At 40.6% G+C, this 17,630-nt stretch overlaps 3 protein-coding genes across 3 annotated transcripts; 2 read left to right on the plus strand and 1 right to left on the minus strand.

Moving 5' to 3' along the window:
• Positions 1-5,768: 5,768 nt before the first annotated feature.
• SMIM10L1 (small integral membrane protein 10 like 1) lies at positions 5,769-5,975 on the minus strand (the record flags this gene model as incomplete). Its single annotated transcript, XM_084256210.1, has 1 exon — positions 5,769-5,975. One exon carries the CDS (start codon positions 5,973-5,975, stop codon positions 5,769-5,771), a length of 207 nt encoding a protein of 68 aa, XP_084112336.1.
• A 5,525-nt stretch (positions 5,976-11,500) lies between these two features.
• LOC311185581 (taste receptor type 2 member 31-like) lies at positions 11,501-12,424 on the plus strand (the record flags this gene model as incomplete). Its single annotated transcript, XM_084256209.1, has 1 exon — positions 11,501-12,424. One exon carries the CDS (start codon positions 11,501-11,503, stop codon positions 12,422-12,424), a length of 924 nt encoding a protein of 307 aa, XP_084112335.1.
• Positions 12,425-16,000: 3,576 nt separating this feature from the next.
• LOC311185404 (taste receptor type 2 member 42-like) lies at positions 16,001-16,942 on the plus strand (the record flags this gene model as incomplete). Its single annotated transcript, XM_084256032.1, has 1 exon — positions 16,001-16,942. The coding sequence occupies one exon, from the start codon at positions 16,001-16,003 to the stop codon at positions 16,940-16,942; it is 942 nt and encodes a 313-aa protein (XP_084112158.1).
• Positions 16,943-17,630: the final 688 nt, after the last annotated feature.

Below are 17,630 nucleotides of genomic sequence, written 5' to 3' on the forward strand. Positions count from 1 at the left end.
AGGGGTGGAACTCATGCTGCAGTGGCTGCATATCACTTCATAAGTTGCATCTTAACCCCTTGTGACACCAGGGAGGCCCTGATGGTTAAGTCAGTTTTGATGGAGTAATACATCAAATCTGTTGCTGGGGAAGACATAAGAACCGCAAAAATTTTGTCAAGTATACTCTTACTATGGTGAGCTCTGATACATTCGTGACCATGCCAATGATAATGTTATGATACATGTATATCCAAGTCTGAACAGAGATTTAGATTTAAATTGCATTCATGTTGAACACTATGTAAGAAATCTAATGATTGTCACTAGGATTATCTTTCTTTAGGAAAGGTAAAGTTCAAATTATACTTGCGCTACTCAGATATTGAAGATAATTCGGTTTAGAATATATTTTTTCAGTAAAAATATTAAAGATTATTTTCGTACTTACTAGAAGAAACTGGATATACTTTTAATTTTTTGATTTCTATTTTAGTGTTAGCAAACTTTTGTTTAATGGCAAAGATATAAAAGATGAAGCAACTATGCACAACTATTGCTTTCTTCGAGTGGGAAGGAGCAGTAAATGCCTCCTTAGAATTAAGTCCTCACTTCTCATGTACTGTCCTTGACGATGACACTCTGGGGAGCAGGGACCTACTCCTGATAAGAGAAGCACAAAGAGAAGATAAAGCCTGGCTGGGCGTTGGCTGCTGCCTTGCCTTTTCCTATTAAAATGGAGTTTTAAGATTAAATTCTGTGCCTCCCCTTTCCATAACAAAAGTCTGAGTTGGAGACCCAAGTCATGCTCCAGGGAAAATTACTACTATCACACCCCCAGCCAGTCCCATGGAATCTGGAGAGTAGTTCATCCTAGTACAGGACCAACTTACTAGGGGAATAAAAAATGATTGTCATTGCTCTCTTGCTGATCACATCCCTCCAAAATAAACTTTCAAGTGTGAACTGTCTTGACATAATGTTCATTTTTCCCCCAAGTTTGCCCACACCTGAAACTAGTTACAAATAACCTGTATCTAATGCCAGAAGAGGCTTGGCCCTGAACTCTGCCCAAGACCCTCGATCTTAAGTGGAAAAAACACTTTAGTGGTCAAATCATGTTGTATAGTGGAAACATCCAAGAATCTTATCAGAGCCCAAAGAAAATGTGGAATATAATGGCTCAGGTCTTTAATCTACTGGTCTTGATTAAGGCCTGGTCCTCCCTTAACTGATACAGAAACATGGGGCCACCTGCAAAACTCATACTTCCAGAGTCCACTCACATGTGAGATTGGTTAGTGTTGTCTACCCAGATGAAGTCTTGTGCTGGGCTTTCCAGAATAAACCTTCATTCAAAAAGTGGACCACATGGTTGGTCTCGATCAATTCAGAAAACAGTTAAGACATTATTTTTGGGGGGATATTTAAAGATCACAGGAGACAGATGGACTATTTTCAATTAGTCATTATTTGAGGGACACCAATATAGATACAGCTCCAGGAGACAAAGCACTATCTCAAATGTAGATTGGTATCTCTATCCCTTGTCCTGTTTATGTCAGAGCTAGGAATAACTTTTTTCCCTTTCATATAGATCTAACCTGACCTGAATTTTAAGGCATCTGTTAAACATATTCCTCTTCAAATTCAGTTTGGGATGATGTCAAAGTTTTCTTTTATCAATTAAAAATTCCAAAAGTTGGATCTCCCTGGTGGCACAAGGGGTTGTCTCAGCACTATAAAGCTGTCAACAGCCACTGCACAAGTTCGATCCCTGACCAGGGAGCTGACCCACATGGCACAGACCTCTCTTGATCACCCGCTGCTCCCCTCAGGAGCGTATTTCAGAAGATCCTCTGTTCTACCCACTCTGTCTCTGGTGAATCCTCTCACCCCCCCACATCTCTAGCCTGCAACCCAGCTCTTGCATACATAAATCTTAGGGGAAAAAAAATTCCAAAAGTTTTTCAGAAAAGTTCCTTTTATTTTTTATTTATTTTTTTAAAGATTTATTTATACAAGCACTGGGCACAGTCAGAAGCGCGGGAGGGTGAGAGAATTCACCAGAGCCAGAGCGGAGAGCAGAACAGGCAGACTGACGAAGTACACTGCTGAGGGGAACAGCGGGCAGCAGGAGAGGTCTGCGCGCCATGTGGGACCCTCCTCCGGTGGCCAGGGAGCAGCCAGGGATCGAACCGGCGCTGCAGAGGCTGCGGGCAGCTTTGCAACCCAGCGCTCAACTGCTGCGTCACCGGGGAGGCCCAAAAAGTTCCTTTTAAATTAAACACCTTGTTAGTTTGTTGGACACAATCTCTATTCTGTAGCAATGATTTTAAAACTCAGACATTCTTGGTTAAGGATTTCATTAATGATTTATGCCTTTTGGTTGTGAGGATTTAGCTTTTCTCACTTTGGTTGATAAAAGGTGAATCTACTCTGCCTCACTGAAGATATAAAAAAACCTCCTCTATGAGGGCAACCTGGCCCAGGGTGGGAAGGGAAGCCAGGGGCCAAAAGGCTTCTGAATTTCTCCAGAAATTCAGGAGTGGAGGGTTGTTGTGGCAAGCCTGCAGGCTTGGCAAGGCAGGGAGGCAAGGCAGGGGTCAGGGGCAGAGCCTCACCAGGCCCCAGCAAATCTTTACTCTTTCTCTGGGCTCACTGGCGATCAGACTTCTTTCCAGGCTCAGAAATTTCGGCATTAGGAGTTCTTCACAGGTCAGAATTACACCACCTCTTTGCTTCAAGTTGGAGATATGTCTGTACCAATAAAAAAAGCTCAATTTATGGATAATAAAATGGATAACCTTAGTATCATGCCCAAATACAGCTTTATTTTCTTTATTGACTGCTATGTGTAGAAGAAAAAACAAATTCGGCATTCATTCAATAAGAGTTATGATCTACTTTGCATTAGGCGATGTTCCAGGCTGAGGATAGAGCAAAGAACAAACAAAGTCTTTGGCTTCATGGATGTCACCTGGAAGGATGTCAAGAGGAATACAATTACTCGCAAATTAGAGTAACAGGTTTGTCAGGGCAAAACTCTTGTTTTCCAGCGATGTTGATAAAGTTCATTGAGTTGTATCATGTCAGAAGAAAAACATACATCTAGGTTTTAGAACAATTGTGAAGGATAAATGGTATATCACAGAGCTCTCATTCAGGTCCTACTATACATTTCCTGATACTACAGGTTGTAAAATTGGATTATGATACAGTGTCTTCACTCACAGAGCTTCCAATCTAGTTGAAGGATATGATAAATAAGTTTAATAAAGTGATAAAGTGTCTAAGTTTCTTCAGTGTAACAAAAGACTGCTAAGAGGAAAAAGGTTGAAAACACTGGATTCAGGCAGCTACCCAAATGGAGCATCTTGGACCTCCTCATTCCAGCATGAAGGAAGCTACATTCTCTTGTGTTATAAGTGGAGCATCAGTACCTCTAGGAACTAGTGATGTCTGCCCCTTTGCAGGCTCCTTGGCATTATGGATCAAATTCTATTTCTGATATTTTAGACCAAAATATTTTAGTTCCTGCACTCTATCACAGCAATATGTAATTACCAAGGGGAGAGATGATAGTCCAGGAAATGTGTCTTCCTGGATATTAAAAGAAAAACCCAACCCTCCAAATCTGATAATGAATGCAGGTGTAAATTTGATATTAACACAGCCCTTGGATGGATTAAAAGGAATGAAGTCTATTCTGGTCAGAGGCATCTCAGAAAATCTTAATGGAAAAACATGGCCTTAAAACATGGGTAACTTGAAGCAAAAAAAAAAAAAAAAAAAAAAGGCAGAAGCAAGTATAAGTAGAAAGTGCTCAATAGTCTGGCTGGAGAAAAGGATTATGGAAAGAATTACCGGCAACCAGACATGGTGCTGGAGCAGGCACTAGTTTTTTGCCCCTGGGGTATATTTCTTTGTTGGATACAATTAGAATATAGAACACTGTTAACAGTTTAAATCTTTTCACAAGAAGTAATTGCCACTCTTCACACAAATGTCTCACCAAAAATCTTCCTGCAATATCTTCATACCTCGAGTGTCAGTACCCTACATATCTCCTTCAAATCTCTGGAAAAACAGGCCTTCCATAAGAGTTTTAAGTTTTACTCATATATGAAGGGTACTGTTATAATGAACACCATCTATTGAGTATATATGAAACACTAAGGCAGGCTTATTTTTAATCCTCACCGTTCAAAGTGGGTATTTTTACTTCATTTAATAACGGAGGAAAGGAGTTTAGGCAGATGAATGGCATCACCTAAGGCTATAAAATCAGAGTTCATATTTTAACAGATCTACTTGATTTAAAAACTTACCCTGCTGACTCTTACTAATGGTGTAAATTTCAATTACCTGGAGAACTTCTAAAAAGTTGAAACTTATTTAAACCAATTCCTATTTAAAGAAATAAGTATCTAAGTTCAAAAAATCAAATAATACTGCTAGTCCGGTAGTGAAAAGCAGCAGCACTCCTTGCTTTTCTCTACCCATCCCTGATTTTCTTTCTTCAGAGACAACCACTTTTAACTGAGTTGTTTTTCCTATGTAACATAGTTTGACTTCACTGAATTAGATCTTGATTCTCCATTATACACATATCTCTTTCCTTTCCAGTCTCCTCCAAATTACATAACCACTCGTTTTATCTGTGTTCAATGTTTACATAATTATGACCAACTTTATATAACCATTATTATTCACAGCTGAGGCATGCAGTGTAATTCTTGTCAAACTTTTAATTTTTCCTGGGGTTTATAATTGCCTCAGCTGTTTCCTTAATTTAAAAAAAGCCCTATAAACCACTCATTTAATCCCAGACTCCCTAAAACATTAAAAACCTCTTAACTCACATACAAACACACCAAATAGTCTACCATTTTTTCTTTTTGAGACATGTCATGTAACTCTCCATCTTTAGGCATTTCTTATTGACTTCCTGCTGGTCTCTGCTCTTTCTCTTGAATGTAATTATATTACTATTCTAGCAACTTTATCCACTATTCCATTTACCCTGCCCCCTTTCAACATCACCACCAGTAAGGTCTACTTTTACATTGTAAAGGTTGATGTCATTGGCATGCTACTTTGTAAGCATAATTCTTTTAAAAGATGACAACCATAAACAGCATTACATTATGACGATTATCTAAATATTATCCACGAAATAGCCATGCTTTGTGCTACGACTGGGTTGCCTTCTTTTTGGCTCCTGGGTGCTGAACTAGGTGCTACTCACAGGGTCACTGCAACAGAGTCCACTTTCTCACACTCCGACCCTCCGAGGCTCAAAATACAACCCTCGGGTCAAATCTTGGTATATATGAAGGATGCGACTCCTGTACCGTCTTTGCGCTGTTTTCACTAAAAGTTCCTGTCATGGTTTTCTCCTGTGGGACGAAGAAAGAGCTGGCGTCCACGGCAAATCCTTAAGATCTTCAGCTTCTGACTCATTCAGTGTCTGCTTACAATCCGATCCAAACAACAGTCCCGAAACTTATTTAACTGGAACCTTGAGCTTGTTGTACATAATTTTTTTTCTCGAACGTTCGGCTTCTTAAATACAATCGTGAGTCTGTACAAAGTCTGCGGGCGGAACCAAAGTCACGCACTCCCTCCGGCCAGCCCCGGACGGCTCACGCGACGGCCCGCGAGTGCGGCTGAGGGCGGAGTGCGCAGCCGCGGAGAGCGCCCGACACTCTCGCGAGACCTCGCGGAGCCGGGCCCCCAGGGAGTCCGCCAAGGTGTGCCGCCATGGCAGCGGCGAAGTCGCTGCACTAGAAGTGTACCTGCAGGCGGATGTTGAGGATCACGGAGCCCGCGATGTAGAAGTACGGGAAGTTCATGCGCAGCTGCCAGGCCAGCTCGAAGAAGGCGAGCAGGGTGCGGGAGAGCCCCTTGCAGAAGACCCCGTACGAGCTGGGGGCTGCGGCCGGGCTGCAGGCCCGGAGCGCCAGGGAAGACGAAGCCGCCGCGGTGGCCATGGGCCTGGAGCCGAGGGTCCCCGCAGGCCCAGACGGACGTCCGGGGCAGGCTGGGGCGGGGGCTGAGCGGCTGCGGCTCCCGGAGACGTGCGCGCCCGACGCCGCCGCCGCTTGCTCCCCAGCGGCGCCGAGCCCCTGGCAGCCGCCGGCGCCCCGCCTCTTCCTGTCGGCTGCGCAAATGATAGTTACTTTAGCGCTTAACACGTAGTGGCCCCCAGCGGGTTTATATAAATGGCATACGTGTTATTTAATAGAACATATGGACAGCCTTACGGCGTGATTTTCACTGCACTGTTACAGGGCAGCCCCGATATAAAACGGGGTGCCTGGCTGTGGGTCCTCACACGCGCGCTTAAAGGGACTTATTAATACTCCATTGTAGGCACACATAAAAGGTTAATAAAAGGTTTGTTTACAAGGAAAGGGAAAATGAGGAAATGTACAACTCATGAAAAAAATAGGGAAGTAAAGTCCTAAATGTGTCCTACCTGATTTGCTGACCTGGAAACCCAATGGCACTCTGAGAGCTGGCGGAGAGCCAAAAGCCTCCCCCTCCCTCCCCCCCAAGGCCCACGTGTCTGGTTTTTATGCCAACCTGGCTGCTTAACTCCACCCTCAGGTCCCAGCAACCTTCCTTCTGGTGGTGATGGGATTTGTCTTTCCCAATGTCCTGATTGCTTTGGTCTGGAGTGGGGGCTGAGTCCACAAAGCCTGTATGGAATTAGCTTTAGGACATCCTTTCTCCCCCCCCAACACAAATTGGAGAAAGGAAGCCAAGTGAAGTGGTATATTTGGCCTTAAGGCTCACTGTCCGCCAGCAATAAAACTGGGATTTTTAGCCAGGCATTTTACCCTTTTATTTTGTAACATTGGCTGTAATATTGTTTTGGAGCAGCCCAAATATACAATGGGTTGCCTGGCTTTGGGTCCTCACCTGCGAGCTTAGAAGGGACTTATTAATACTCCACTACAGGCACACACAAAAGGTTAATAAAAGGTTTATTTACAAGGGAAAGGGAATTGAGGAAATGTACAACTCAGGGAGAAAATAGGGAAATAAAGTCTTTAATGCGTCCTACCTGATCCGCTGACCTGGAAACCCAAAGGCACTCTCAGAGCTGGCCAAGCACTGTGAGCTGGCGGAGAGCCAAAAGGGAATCCCCCAAAGCCCACTTGTCTGGTTTTATACCAAACCTGGCTGCTTAACCCCACCTTCAGGTGCCAGCAACCTTCCCTTTGGTGGTGATGGGATTTGTCTTTCCCAATGTCCTGATGGCTTTGGTCTGGAGTGGGGATGGAGTCCACAAAACCTGTATGGAATTAGCTTTAGGCCATTGTTTTCCCCCTAGCAATATTAGGACAAGATGAGCCCCTTAAACAGATTTGGGCATATTCTGCGATGTTTTAGGACTGTTTCAATTGTGACAGAAGTTACACATTCAACAAGCTTTTTTTTCTTTTTTCTTTTTTTTTTGCAGTTCATAATCTCTCAATATCAAATTCTCACTCCCCATGTAAACTTAGGAAAAATCCAGATTAGGTGTGGAAACATATCGTTTCTGCAAGGAGACACACGTGAAACTATGACTAAGCCCTAAGGCTGGAAATTTTTTTTTAAAGATTTATTTATTTATACATACAAGAACCGGGGTGCAGGCCAGAGTTTTGGGGGGTGAGAGGATTCACCAGAGACAGAGTGGGGAACAGAATAGGCAGATCGTCTGAAATACACTGCTGAGGGGAGCAGCAGCCGAGACAGGAGAGGTCTGCTACGCCATGTGGGTCACCTCGGGGGCTGGGACTCGAACTTGTGCTGTAGTGGCTGTGGTGAGCTTCATAGGTTTTGTCTTAACCCCTTGCACCACCAGGGAGGCCCCTAAAGCTGGAAATTCTAACCCCAGTTTACACACCCTGAATACACTTAGGGTAACATCGTAATGGATAACCACCTACTCTGGTGTTTCAAGGATACACATTTCATTACCTTCTCTAATCTCTTTGTTTTTACTGGTAAGCACTGTGTTTTTCATCATGGACAACCTGTGTAAACGTAGATTATTCCGAGAGTGACTTCTGATCATAATCTGAAGTTTGGAAAAGCACTGTTCAATTTTTCCACACCTCACCCTGCACTAAATAAATGTATTGTTCAAAGCAAAATTAACGTAGCCTAAAGAACGTTTGTTTCTATATATCTACTGATAAGATTTGTACAAATAACATTGTGAAATTTATAAAACTTAATTTGTGTGATGATTACTAGAATTTCTTTTGATACTTTGCTGTACCAGTACCAGTACCACCCCAGCGACTAGACAGCCCTTAGAAGAAATGACTGCAGGTCATTTAAGGTGACCTGAAATACTGGTGGACTGAAGAGTAGTCCAATATGAACGACGACTTTGAGAATCAGAAGATGAATGGTTTCGGTACACAGTGTAATTTACCTTAAATTGAAAGTGTAAAAGAGGTATTATTGAGTGTGACAGAAATCACTGAGTCCCCAAACTTCCATTTCCAGCCATGTGGACTCCATTTTTTTCCATGGGTACCATTCCCCATCGTACCAGAGTCAAAAACTTAAGAGGAATCTAGTTTCCTGTCTTCTCATCTCTGTTTCCTTCCAAATAGATAAACATTTTAAAACGTTAGTTTTTAAGGCCTCACTGGTGGTGCAAGGGGTTAAAACGCAACCTATGAAGCTATCCGCAGCCTCTGCAGCATGAGTTCGATCCCCTAGGCCAGGGAGCTACCCACATGGTGCAGCAGACCTCTCCTGACTTGCTGGCTGCTCCCCTTAGCAGTGTATTTCAGTCTATCTGCCTGTTCTGCTCCCCACTCTGTCTCTGGTGAATTCTCTCACCCCCCATACCTCTGGCCTGTACCCCAGCTCTTGTATGCATAAATAAATAAATCTTTTAAAAAAAGCTAGGTTTTTTTTTTTTCATTTTTAGTTAGGAGAGCTTCTACCTTTTTTAGATAACAAATAACACTGTACACATTGTTTTGTATCTTTATTTTTTTCTACTTCATATAACTGGAGAAGACGCCACAGCATTCCATAGCAATCAAGTTCCTTTTATACTTGAGTAGTACCCCATTTAACCTGCTCTCTGCAGTTATTTATGGTATAGGACAAAGAAGGCTTAAATTTCAACTCATTTTCTCCATTTTTTCACTTGTATTGAGGCATAAATTAACAAATTTGTAATATACTTAAAGAGCACAATGATGATGTACATTAAGGACTATGATACTGAATTAACGTATTGCCTCATTTTTAATTTTTTTGGTGAGAACACTTAAGTTCAACTCTAAATAGTGTTTCATTTCATTTCAATTATGTTTCATTTTTATCTATCAATCCAACCATCATCTATCAACCTCCGTATCTTTCTTCATGAGACTACCATACCATCTTTATTAATCAGCCGGGTAGTAAGCTTTGAAAGCAGGAACAGTGATCTTTCAACTTTGGTCTTTTTATTTATTTATTTATTTATTTATTTATTTATTTATTTATTTATTTATTTATTTATTTATTTATTTTTTCAGCTTTGGTCTTTTTAAAAAAACATTTCAACACTCCTGGGCACTTTCCTATCCGTGAGTGAGTGTGTGTGTGTGTGTGTGTGTGTGTGCGCACGCGCATCCATACACATTTCCACATACACTTTGGGAATAGTTTCCCTTTCTGTGAAAAGAGCTGCTGGGATTTGAAAGGGATTGCATTTTTTCTCTTTACCTGAAAAAGATGTCATGCTGGATTTTAGTTCAGTTGACCCTCTTTTTTCACAGCTCTCTGATGAATTTAAAAATATAAGTGGAGCAATTTCTTCTCCTTGTCCTGGTTATTTATTTTTTTTTTATAGAGGCATGTTTTTATTTATTTATTTGTTTGTTTGAATGTTTATACAAGCACTGGGTACAGTCAGAAGCGTGGGAGGGTGAGAGAATTCACCAGAGCCAGAGCGGGGAGCAGAGCAGGCACAAGGACCGAAGTACACTGCTGAGGGGAGCTGTGCGCAGCAGCTGAGGGGAGCAGTGCGCAGCAGGAGAGGTCTGCGCGCCATGTGGGACCCTGGAGCAGCCGGGGATCACACCGGTGCCGCAGAGGCCGCAGGCAGCTTCGCAACCCAGCGCTCAACCGCTGCGCCACTGGGGAGGCCCTTGTCCTGGTTATTTAAAGAGAAAACCATAGCTTCTGTAATCTGCTACATTCTGCTCCTAGGTGGAAGTTCTTACTGTGAAGCTTCAATTAACACAGAATGAAATGAGTAAATCACAGTCCTCAGAGCCTCAGAACCAAACAGGTACAATTGAAAGCACTTCACACAAATAGAATACTAACTCCTCCAAAGGTCACTTGAATAAATCTTATCGAGATTTTACTGATGATCATATGGAGGAGGAGAATATTTATAAAACAGTCCAGGACCAGAGACTTAAGAAGCAGAGGGTCTGGTTTTCATTTCATGGCAGCCCTCTGATGAAAACAAGTGTACTGTAAAGATTGAAGCTGGCTAAAATCAAGAGTAGCAGCTGAGTTAAACATCTATTAATCAAAAAAAAGAAAAAAAAAGGAAAAAAGTGATTTAAACAGAAGTGTAAATCTGAATGATCATGTGGGTAAGTCTAGATTCTGCCATGGAAACCATATATTTTTTTAAGTACCTAGTACATTTACAAAATTCCTGGATATTTTAATTATTAATGGTTAAATACTAAATAGAATGAAAGCAGAAAGTTTATCAAAGTGGTAAGCTATTTGATAACTATTAACAGTGGGTTGAAAAACTTGCTTATGAGAGAAGAGGATTTAAACCTTGTGACCTCCCTGACATTGTACAGTTTGGAAATGTACGATAGCACACTAGTTCATCCAAGAAATATGTGTGTGCATGCGCTTGTAAACAGAATGTTATATGAATATTAGTTACTAACAAGCAGCTTTTAGCAAGTATTGACCTTCCTGAATCCAAAAAAAAACTTTGGCTACTTTTGATAGGAAAACTTAGGTTCTTTCTACATTAACCTGGTGTTAATAAATCTGAACTAATAATGATCCTACTTAGGACCACACTCCAACTAATAAATTAGCCATTTGGAATACTGATTGTATGTCCTATGTGTTGGGTCTTTAATATTACTACCAGCTAAGCTGATGAAGGCAAACTGTGGAGAGGTTAAACAAGGGGAAATTGCAAAACAATATGTCTTTATTTGCATGTTCTCAAATGAGAACACAGTTTCCACTTCAGTCAGCGTCGCAATATGCTAGTATAGACAAGGACAGGCAGTGTGACTGGGCGTCATTTTAACCTATTAGAGAATATTAATGTTTTTGTAAAGACAGCATTGAACCTGTCAGAACACCCTGTGTTTTCCTGCTGGGCATTGGTTTACAGAAGTTGAAAGAAGCAAGGACTTTACTGCATATTTAGAAATCAGTTGCACTGCACATAGACTTATGTCAGAAAATCAATACCAGTGATTTTAGACTTGACTTTTTGTTTTTTCTCGACATGATAACTTTACTGCTGAGCATTCTTTCCATCCTAGTTATGGCAGAATTTGTTCTAGGGATCCTGGCCAATGGCTTCATAGCCCTGGTGAACTACTCTGACTGGGTCAAGAGACAAAGGTTCTCCACGGTGGATCGAATTCTCACTGCACTGGCGGTCTCCAGAATTGGTTTGCTCTGGATAATGCTAATAAAGTGGTATGCAATGCTGTTTAATCCAGCATTTTATAGTTTGGAAGTAGTTAGAACTATTATTAATATTGCCTGGACAACAAGCCACCATTTTAGCATCTGGCTGGGTACTATTCTCAGCATATTTTATTTGCTCAAGATAGCCGATTTCTCTAGTCTTCTATTTCTTTACCTAAAGTGGAGAGTGAAAAATGTGCTTTTTGCAATACTCTTGGGGAGTGTGATCCTTTTGTTTCCTCACCTTGCAGTGGAAAGCATGCTTGAGAATATGAAGTCTGCAAGAGAAAATGAAGGAAACATCACTTGGAAGATCAGACTGAGGCATGGAGTAAGCCTTTCATATACGGCTCTATTCATGCTGGCAAACTTCAGACCCTTTGTTATGTCCCTGTCCTCTGTTCTGCTGTTGATCTTTTCTCTGTGGAAACATCTCAAGAGGATGCAGCTCAGAGGCACAGGATCCCAGGACCCCAGCACCAGGGTCCATATCAGAGCCATGCAGACCGTGGTCTCCTTTCTCTTGCTCTTTGCTGGTTACTTTCTGATTCAAATTATTTCAATTTGGAATTTTAGTCTGCAGCGAAGCAAACTGGTCCTTCTGTTTTGTAGGGTACTTGGAATCTTGTATCCTTCAAGCCACTCGTGTATCCTCATCTGGGGAAATGAGAAGCTAAAGCAGGCTTTTGTGTCATTTCTGAGGCAGCCGAGGTGCTGGCTGAAGGAAAGGAAGTAGCTGGGAGCTCCTGATTCTTCGTGCAGAAAACAAACTGGTGGAGTCTAACATCTACTCCTACTGCTTCTTCTAATGTGTATGTAACGAGTCATTTCCAGAGATTTAGGTAGAAGACTCTTTTACCCAAAACTATGGCAAAATTTACAAATGTATGTGTGTTTATGAAAAATACAAGAAAGATGATAAGATCAACATACTGCTAACCGATTTTGGGGCGTAGTAACCTCATTTTACAGAACTTTGTAAAAAATTTCTCAGAATCATAAAGTCATGTGTATTTCACATATATATTGTATGTTTTCATCTTCCAATAAAATAATTTAGATTTATATGCATTTTTAATAACTGACAACTTATCTCAGGAAATCGTTCTACAGTGCATTGTCATTAGTTCCACCCTGTATACAGATTTCACTGTTTCCCATGTCTTTGATGGTGACAGTGATCAATTTTCCTTGTTTTCAAGATTTATTTTATTTATGTATGCATACAAGAGTTGGGATGTAGGCTAGGGGTGCGGGGGTGAGGGGTGAGGGGTGAGGGATTCACCAGAAACAGAGTGGGGAGCAGAATAAGCAGATCTACTGAAACACACTGCCGAAGGGAGCAGCAGGTGAGTCAGGAGAGGTCTGCTGTACCATGTTGGTCAGCTGCTTGGCTGCGAATGGAACTCATGCTGCAGGGGTAGCGCTGAGACTTAACCCCTACGCCACCAGGGATCAATTTTCAATCACACATTGAGGATGTGAGCTAGGGACAGATGCTAGTCCATCATGAATTCTTGCTTTATGGTTAAAAGGACATAGGAACTTCTTCCAGAAAATGTTGCACACAATAAAATTCAAGTGTGATGGACATATTTACACTATTTGCATATTTGCATTTATGTACAATAAACAATACCAAAAATTTTTAGATTTAACATAAGTGGGCAAAAAAGTCAGAAAAAAGATCAAGTTCAACAATGAGGATAAAGAAGAAAGGAAAATGATTCTCAATGATACTCTGCGTCCATGTGTAGTTAGGGAAGTCATTTTGTCCAGAATTAAACCTCCTTTGTACCTCTAAATTACCAATTGTCTCCTCCGTCTTGTTACCTAAAATTTCCTTTTAAACTTCAGATGAGAAGAATTGATATTCCCAATCTTAAATAATTGTTCAATATCAAATTAGGAAATACATTGGTACATCATTTAATGACATTTCTGCATATATTAAAGAGATATCTATGATGTCTATGAAATAATTAAAGGAAATGCATTACACATTTGTTTTTACTACAATCTTGTAGGTAACAATGAAATTGTGCATTGACATAGAATGGATAGCAGTTCTATTATGAGAAACAAATGTACTCAACAACTTAATTTTCTATCCTTTTTTTAAAAAAGATTTATTTATGTGTACGAGAGCCAGAGATATGGGGGTGAGAGGACCCACCAGAGACAGAGTGGGGAACAGAACAGGCAGACTGACTGAAATACACTGCTGAGGGGAGCAGCGGGCGAGCCAGGAGAGGTCTGCTTCGCCATGTGGGTATCTCCCTGGCAGGGGATCGAATTGTGCTGCAGAGGCTGTGGATTGCTTCATAGTGCAATGCTTAACCCCTTGCGCCACCAGGGAGGCCCAACAACTTAATTTTCATGAGTAGAATTCTTATTATGAAATTTTAGCATAATCCAAATGAAGAGAAATCACCTTCACGTCTGATTTATTCATTTATTTGTATTCATCTCTCACTCCTAGCAATATTAGCACTATAATGTAAGGTTATGTCTACCTTTTTTCCTGCTGACTCCCTAGGATATAAAGTCAGCCTGTGGATGCGATATTCTGGTGCCTAATAAAGGGATGAGCAAACTATATGAGGGCTGAAAAACCAATGAAAAAAATCAAATGCATCACAAAAATGTAAGTCGCATGGATATTCTCCTTCTATTTCTTCACCACTCAAATGCCAATAAACAAATCTGCACACTATAAGTTCCAATCACTGTATTAGATTGGGTAGTCTAAATGCTGTCACTACTAGGCTTAAATCACAAAGTAACGCAAACCCAACATCAATTTAATTTTGTTCTTCTAATAATACTGTGGTGTCTGAGAACCTTCCCTATGCAGTTATCATAGGAATCAGGCTGTTCAAAAATAAACCATCTTTAACATGTGGCTCCTGAGATAGCTGAGGAGTCATTTCCATTCCAGACAGTCAGGAAGGAAAAGGTAAATGTGGCAGTGAGCATGCAGACTTTCCCCAGCATAGATCTGTAAATGTGCATACAATTTCCAATCATGTGACACACTGCCTGAGCCTAGCACACATCCTTTCTCTACAATCAAGAAAGAAGATGAGGGCCTCCCTGGTGGCACAAGGAGTTAAGACACAGCCTGTGGAACTGTCCGCAGCCTCTGCAGCACGAGTTCAATTCCTAGCAAGCCAGGGTGCTACCCACATGGCGCAACAAACTCTCCTGTCTCCCCGCTGCTCCCCTCAGCAGTGTATTTCAGTCAGTCTGCCTGTTTTGTTCCCCACTCTGTCTCTGGTGAATCCTCTCACCCCCACAGCTCTGGCCTGAACCCCAGTTCTTGTATGCATAAATAAATAAATCTTAAAAAAAAGAAGATGAGAACATGGAATTTGGATGGCACTCACATCATTTCAATTCCCACAGACAATAAAAAAATAAGTTATTGTAAAATCAAAGATGTCCTTCCATAATGCATGACACAGCTTGTTAATCTCCCTGTGCTACTGTGTTCATACCCTGGCATCGGTGTTAACTTCTTTTTCTGTTTCTTCAAAAATTGGAAAGAATTAAGTTCCACTAAATGTCCCTATCTTTATAAATTCATAATTTGTCCTGCACTACAACTTCATTATGCATAGTCAGTATATTTTGCTTACTATTTCTGACTTAGCTACACAATATTATGCATAAATTATTTATAGTTGCTTTTTTCTGGGACCTGGAGTGCTCCTTGAAGTGGAAGTAATATTAAATTATTAATAAATCATGTTGAATCAACTAAAATACTTTATTGGCAGAAGTATCTTATAGATGAGTGACAAATAATGACAATTATAAACATTCTTTTCCTTAGCAATTTCTATTCAAAGTCACAAGTATTTGCATTCAAAGATATGACATAGGAGATAAAAGTACAAATATGTGGAAAACATCTCTCTCACATTTGCATGTTGACATACCTGTCTTCATCTTTTCAGTCATTTGCACAGGTAGAAAATTGCAGCTGGTGCCAAGGACAAGAGGGCATCATCAGCAAGGACTCTGGACATGACATAGTAGCTGACTATATAAAAATTAAGAAAGATGTTTATGAAACTTTGTATTTCTTAGCAGAACTATTTGGTGTGGCACTGGAATTATAATACAGAGAGAAAGAATCATCTTTTGTGAAGATCGCTGAGATGCCATCACGTAGCAGGGTCTGGATTGTCCTTGCTGGAGTTATGATGAATACATGTACAGAAAGCAACATGAATGGATGTCAATCTGCATCTAGGTAACTCTAGAACTGTCAGTGAGACACAACATTGGAGATACCTTCCTAGAAATGTCGACTGCAGTGAAGGTCTCCTTTCTGGTGATGGTCACAGGTGAAATCACCTTAGGGCTGCTGGGAAATGGGTTCATTGCGCTGGTCCACTGCAGGGAGTGGGTCAAGAAGGGGACAATCTCATCAGCCGATTTCATCCTGACCAGCTTGGCTGTGGCCAGAATCCTTCAACTGTGGGTAACAATATTGGACGCATATATTGTGGGGTTCTTTCCACACCTGTATTTGTGTGGTGAATTAGCAACAGTGGTGTCTTTTCTTTGGTCACTGAGTAATCACTTATCTACCTGGGCAGCCACCTGCCTCAGCATTTTCTACTTCCTGAAGATCGCCACCTTCTCCCACTTCATTTTCCTCTGGCTGAAGTGGAGAATGAACAGAGTGCTTCTTGTCATTTTCCTGGGGTCTTTGTTTTTATTGTGTGCAACTGTCTTCTTACATGCTGTTCTTATTGATTTTTGGATGGATACTTACAGAGTACAGGAAAGAAACACGACTTCGTATGTGGATGCAAATTATATTTTCTATCTGAGAAGCCTGATTCTTCTTAGCATGACCTACATTGTCCCCTTCTTCCTGTCCCTGACCTCTTTGGTCCTTTTGTTTCTGTCCTTGGTGAGACACACCAGGAATTTGCAGCGCAACTCCATGGCTTCCCGGGACTCCAGCACAGAGGCCCATAAAAGGGCCATGAAAATGGTGACAACCTTCCTGCTCCTCTTCATCATATACTTTATCTCCACTCTCATTACAAGTTGGGATATCTTTAAGATAAATAGGTTTTGGGCCAAGATATCTTTTGCGATGTTTTCAAATGTCTTTCTCTCAGGTCACTCATTTGTTTTAATTCTGGGAAACAACAAGCTAAGACAGATTGCCTCAAGACTAAGGTGGCATCTTAAATTTTCTGGAGGAACAGCAAAGCCCTTAGTTTCATAGCTTTGGAAAGAAGTCCCTGAATTCTTGGGGAAAATATTGTCATAGAAGACTTTGTAGGCTCATTGTTAATTTCAACATCTCTTTCCAGGAGTTTATTTAGTGTTTTAAACAGTAATAAAATTTCCCTTAAAGTAAGTGTTTTAACTAACATTGTGATCTGATACAATATTTGCTTAATGGAAATATATCTGCAATAATATTTCCTGTTTACAAAAGAAAATCTGAGACATAAAAAGCAAAGGTTATAAAATTATATAATGGCACATTACTAAACATGTATACAATGCACATAATATGCACTATCTGTGTATTTATTTGTAGGCATATGGTAACATATACAATGTGAACAACTGTATATGAAATCAGTCATTTTTTGAGCTAGTGATAAATTTGAATTTTGAATAGGAAAAATTTTATGAAATATTAAGTGTAATAATGGGTATTGATACTTTATATAAATAAAAGTTGTAAATATTAGTCTGATATTACTAATTTTGGAAAGTATATAAAGCAATGGGAATTTTCTTACACTACTCATAAAATTATAAATTGTTAAAAAAAATAGTGCAGCAAAAAGGCAACATGTGATAAAGGTGGCGATATATACTAATACTCATTAATCTCACTCCAATTTTTATGGTGTAGGGTATCTTTGATATGGGCATGCCAGGAAATAGTTGCAAAAATG

Source organism: Talpa europaea (assembly GCF_964194135.1).
Source record: "Talpa europaea genome assembly, chromosome: 15".
In the NCBI taxonomy this organism is placed as follows: domain Eukaryota; kingdom Metazoa; phylum Chordata; class Mammalia; order Eulipotyphla; family Talpidae; genus Talpa; species Talpa europaea.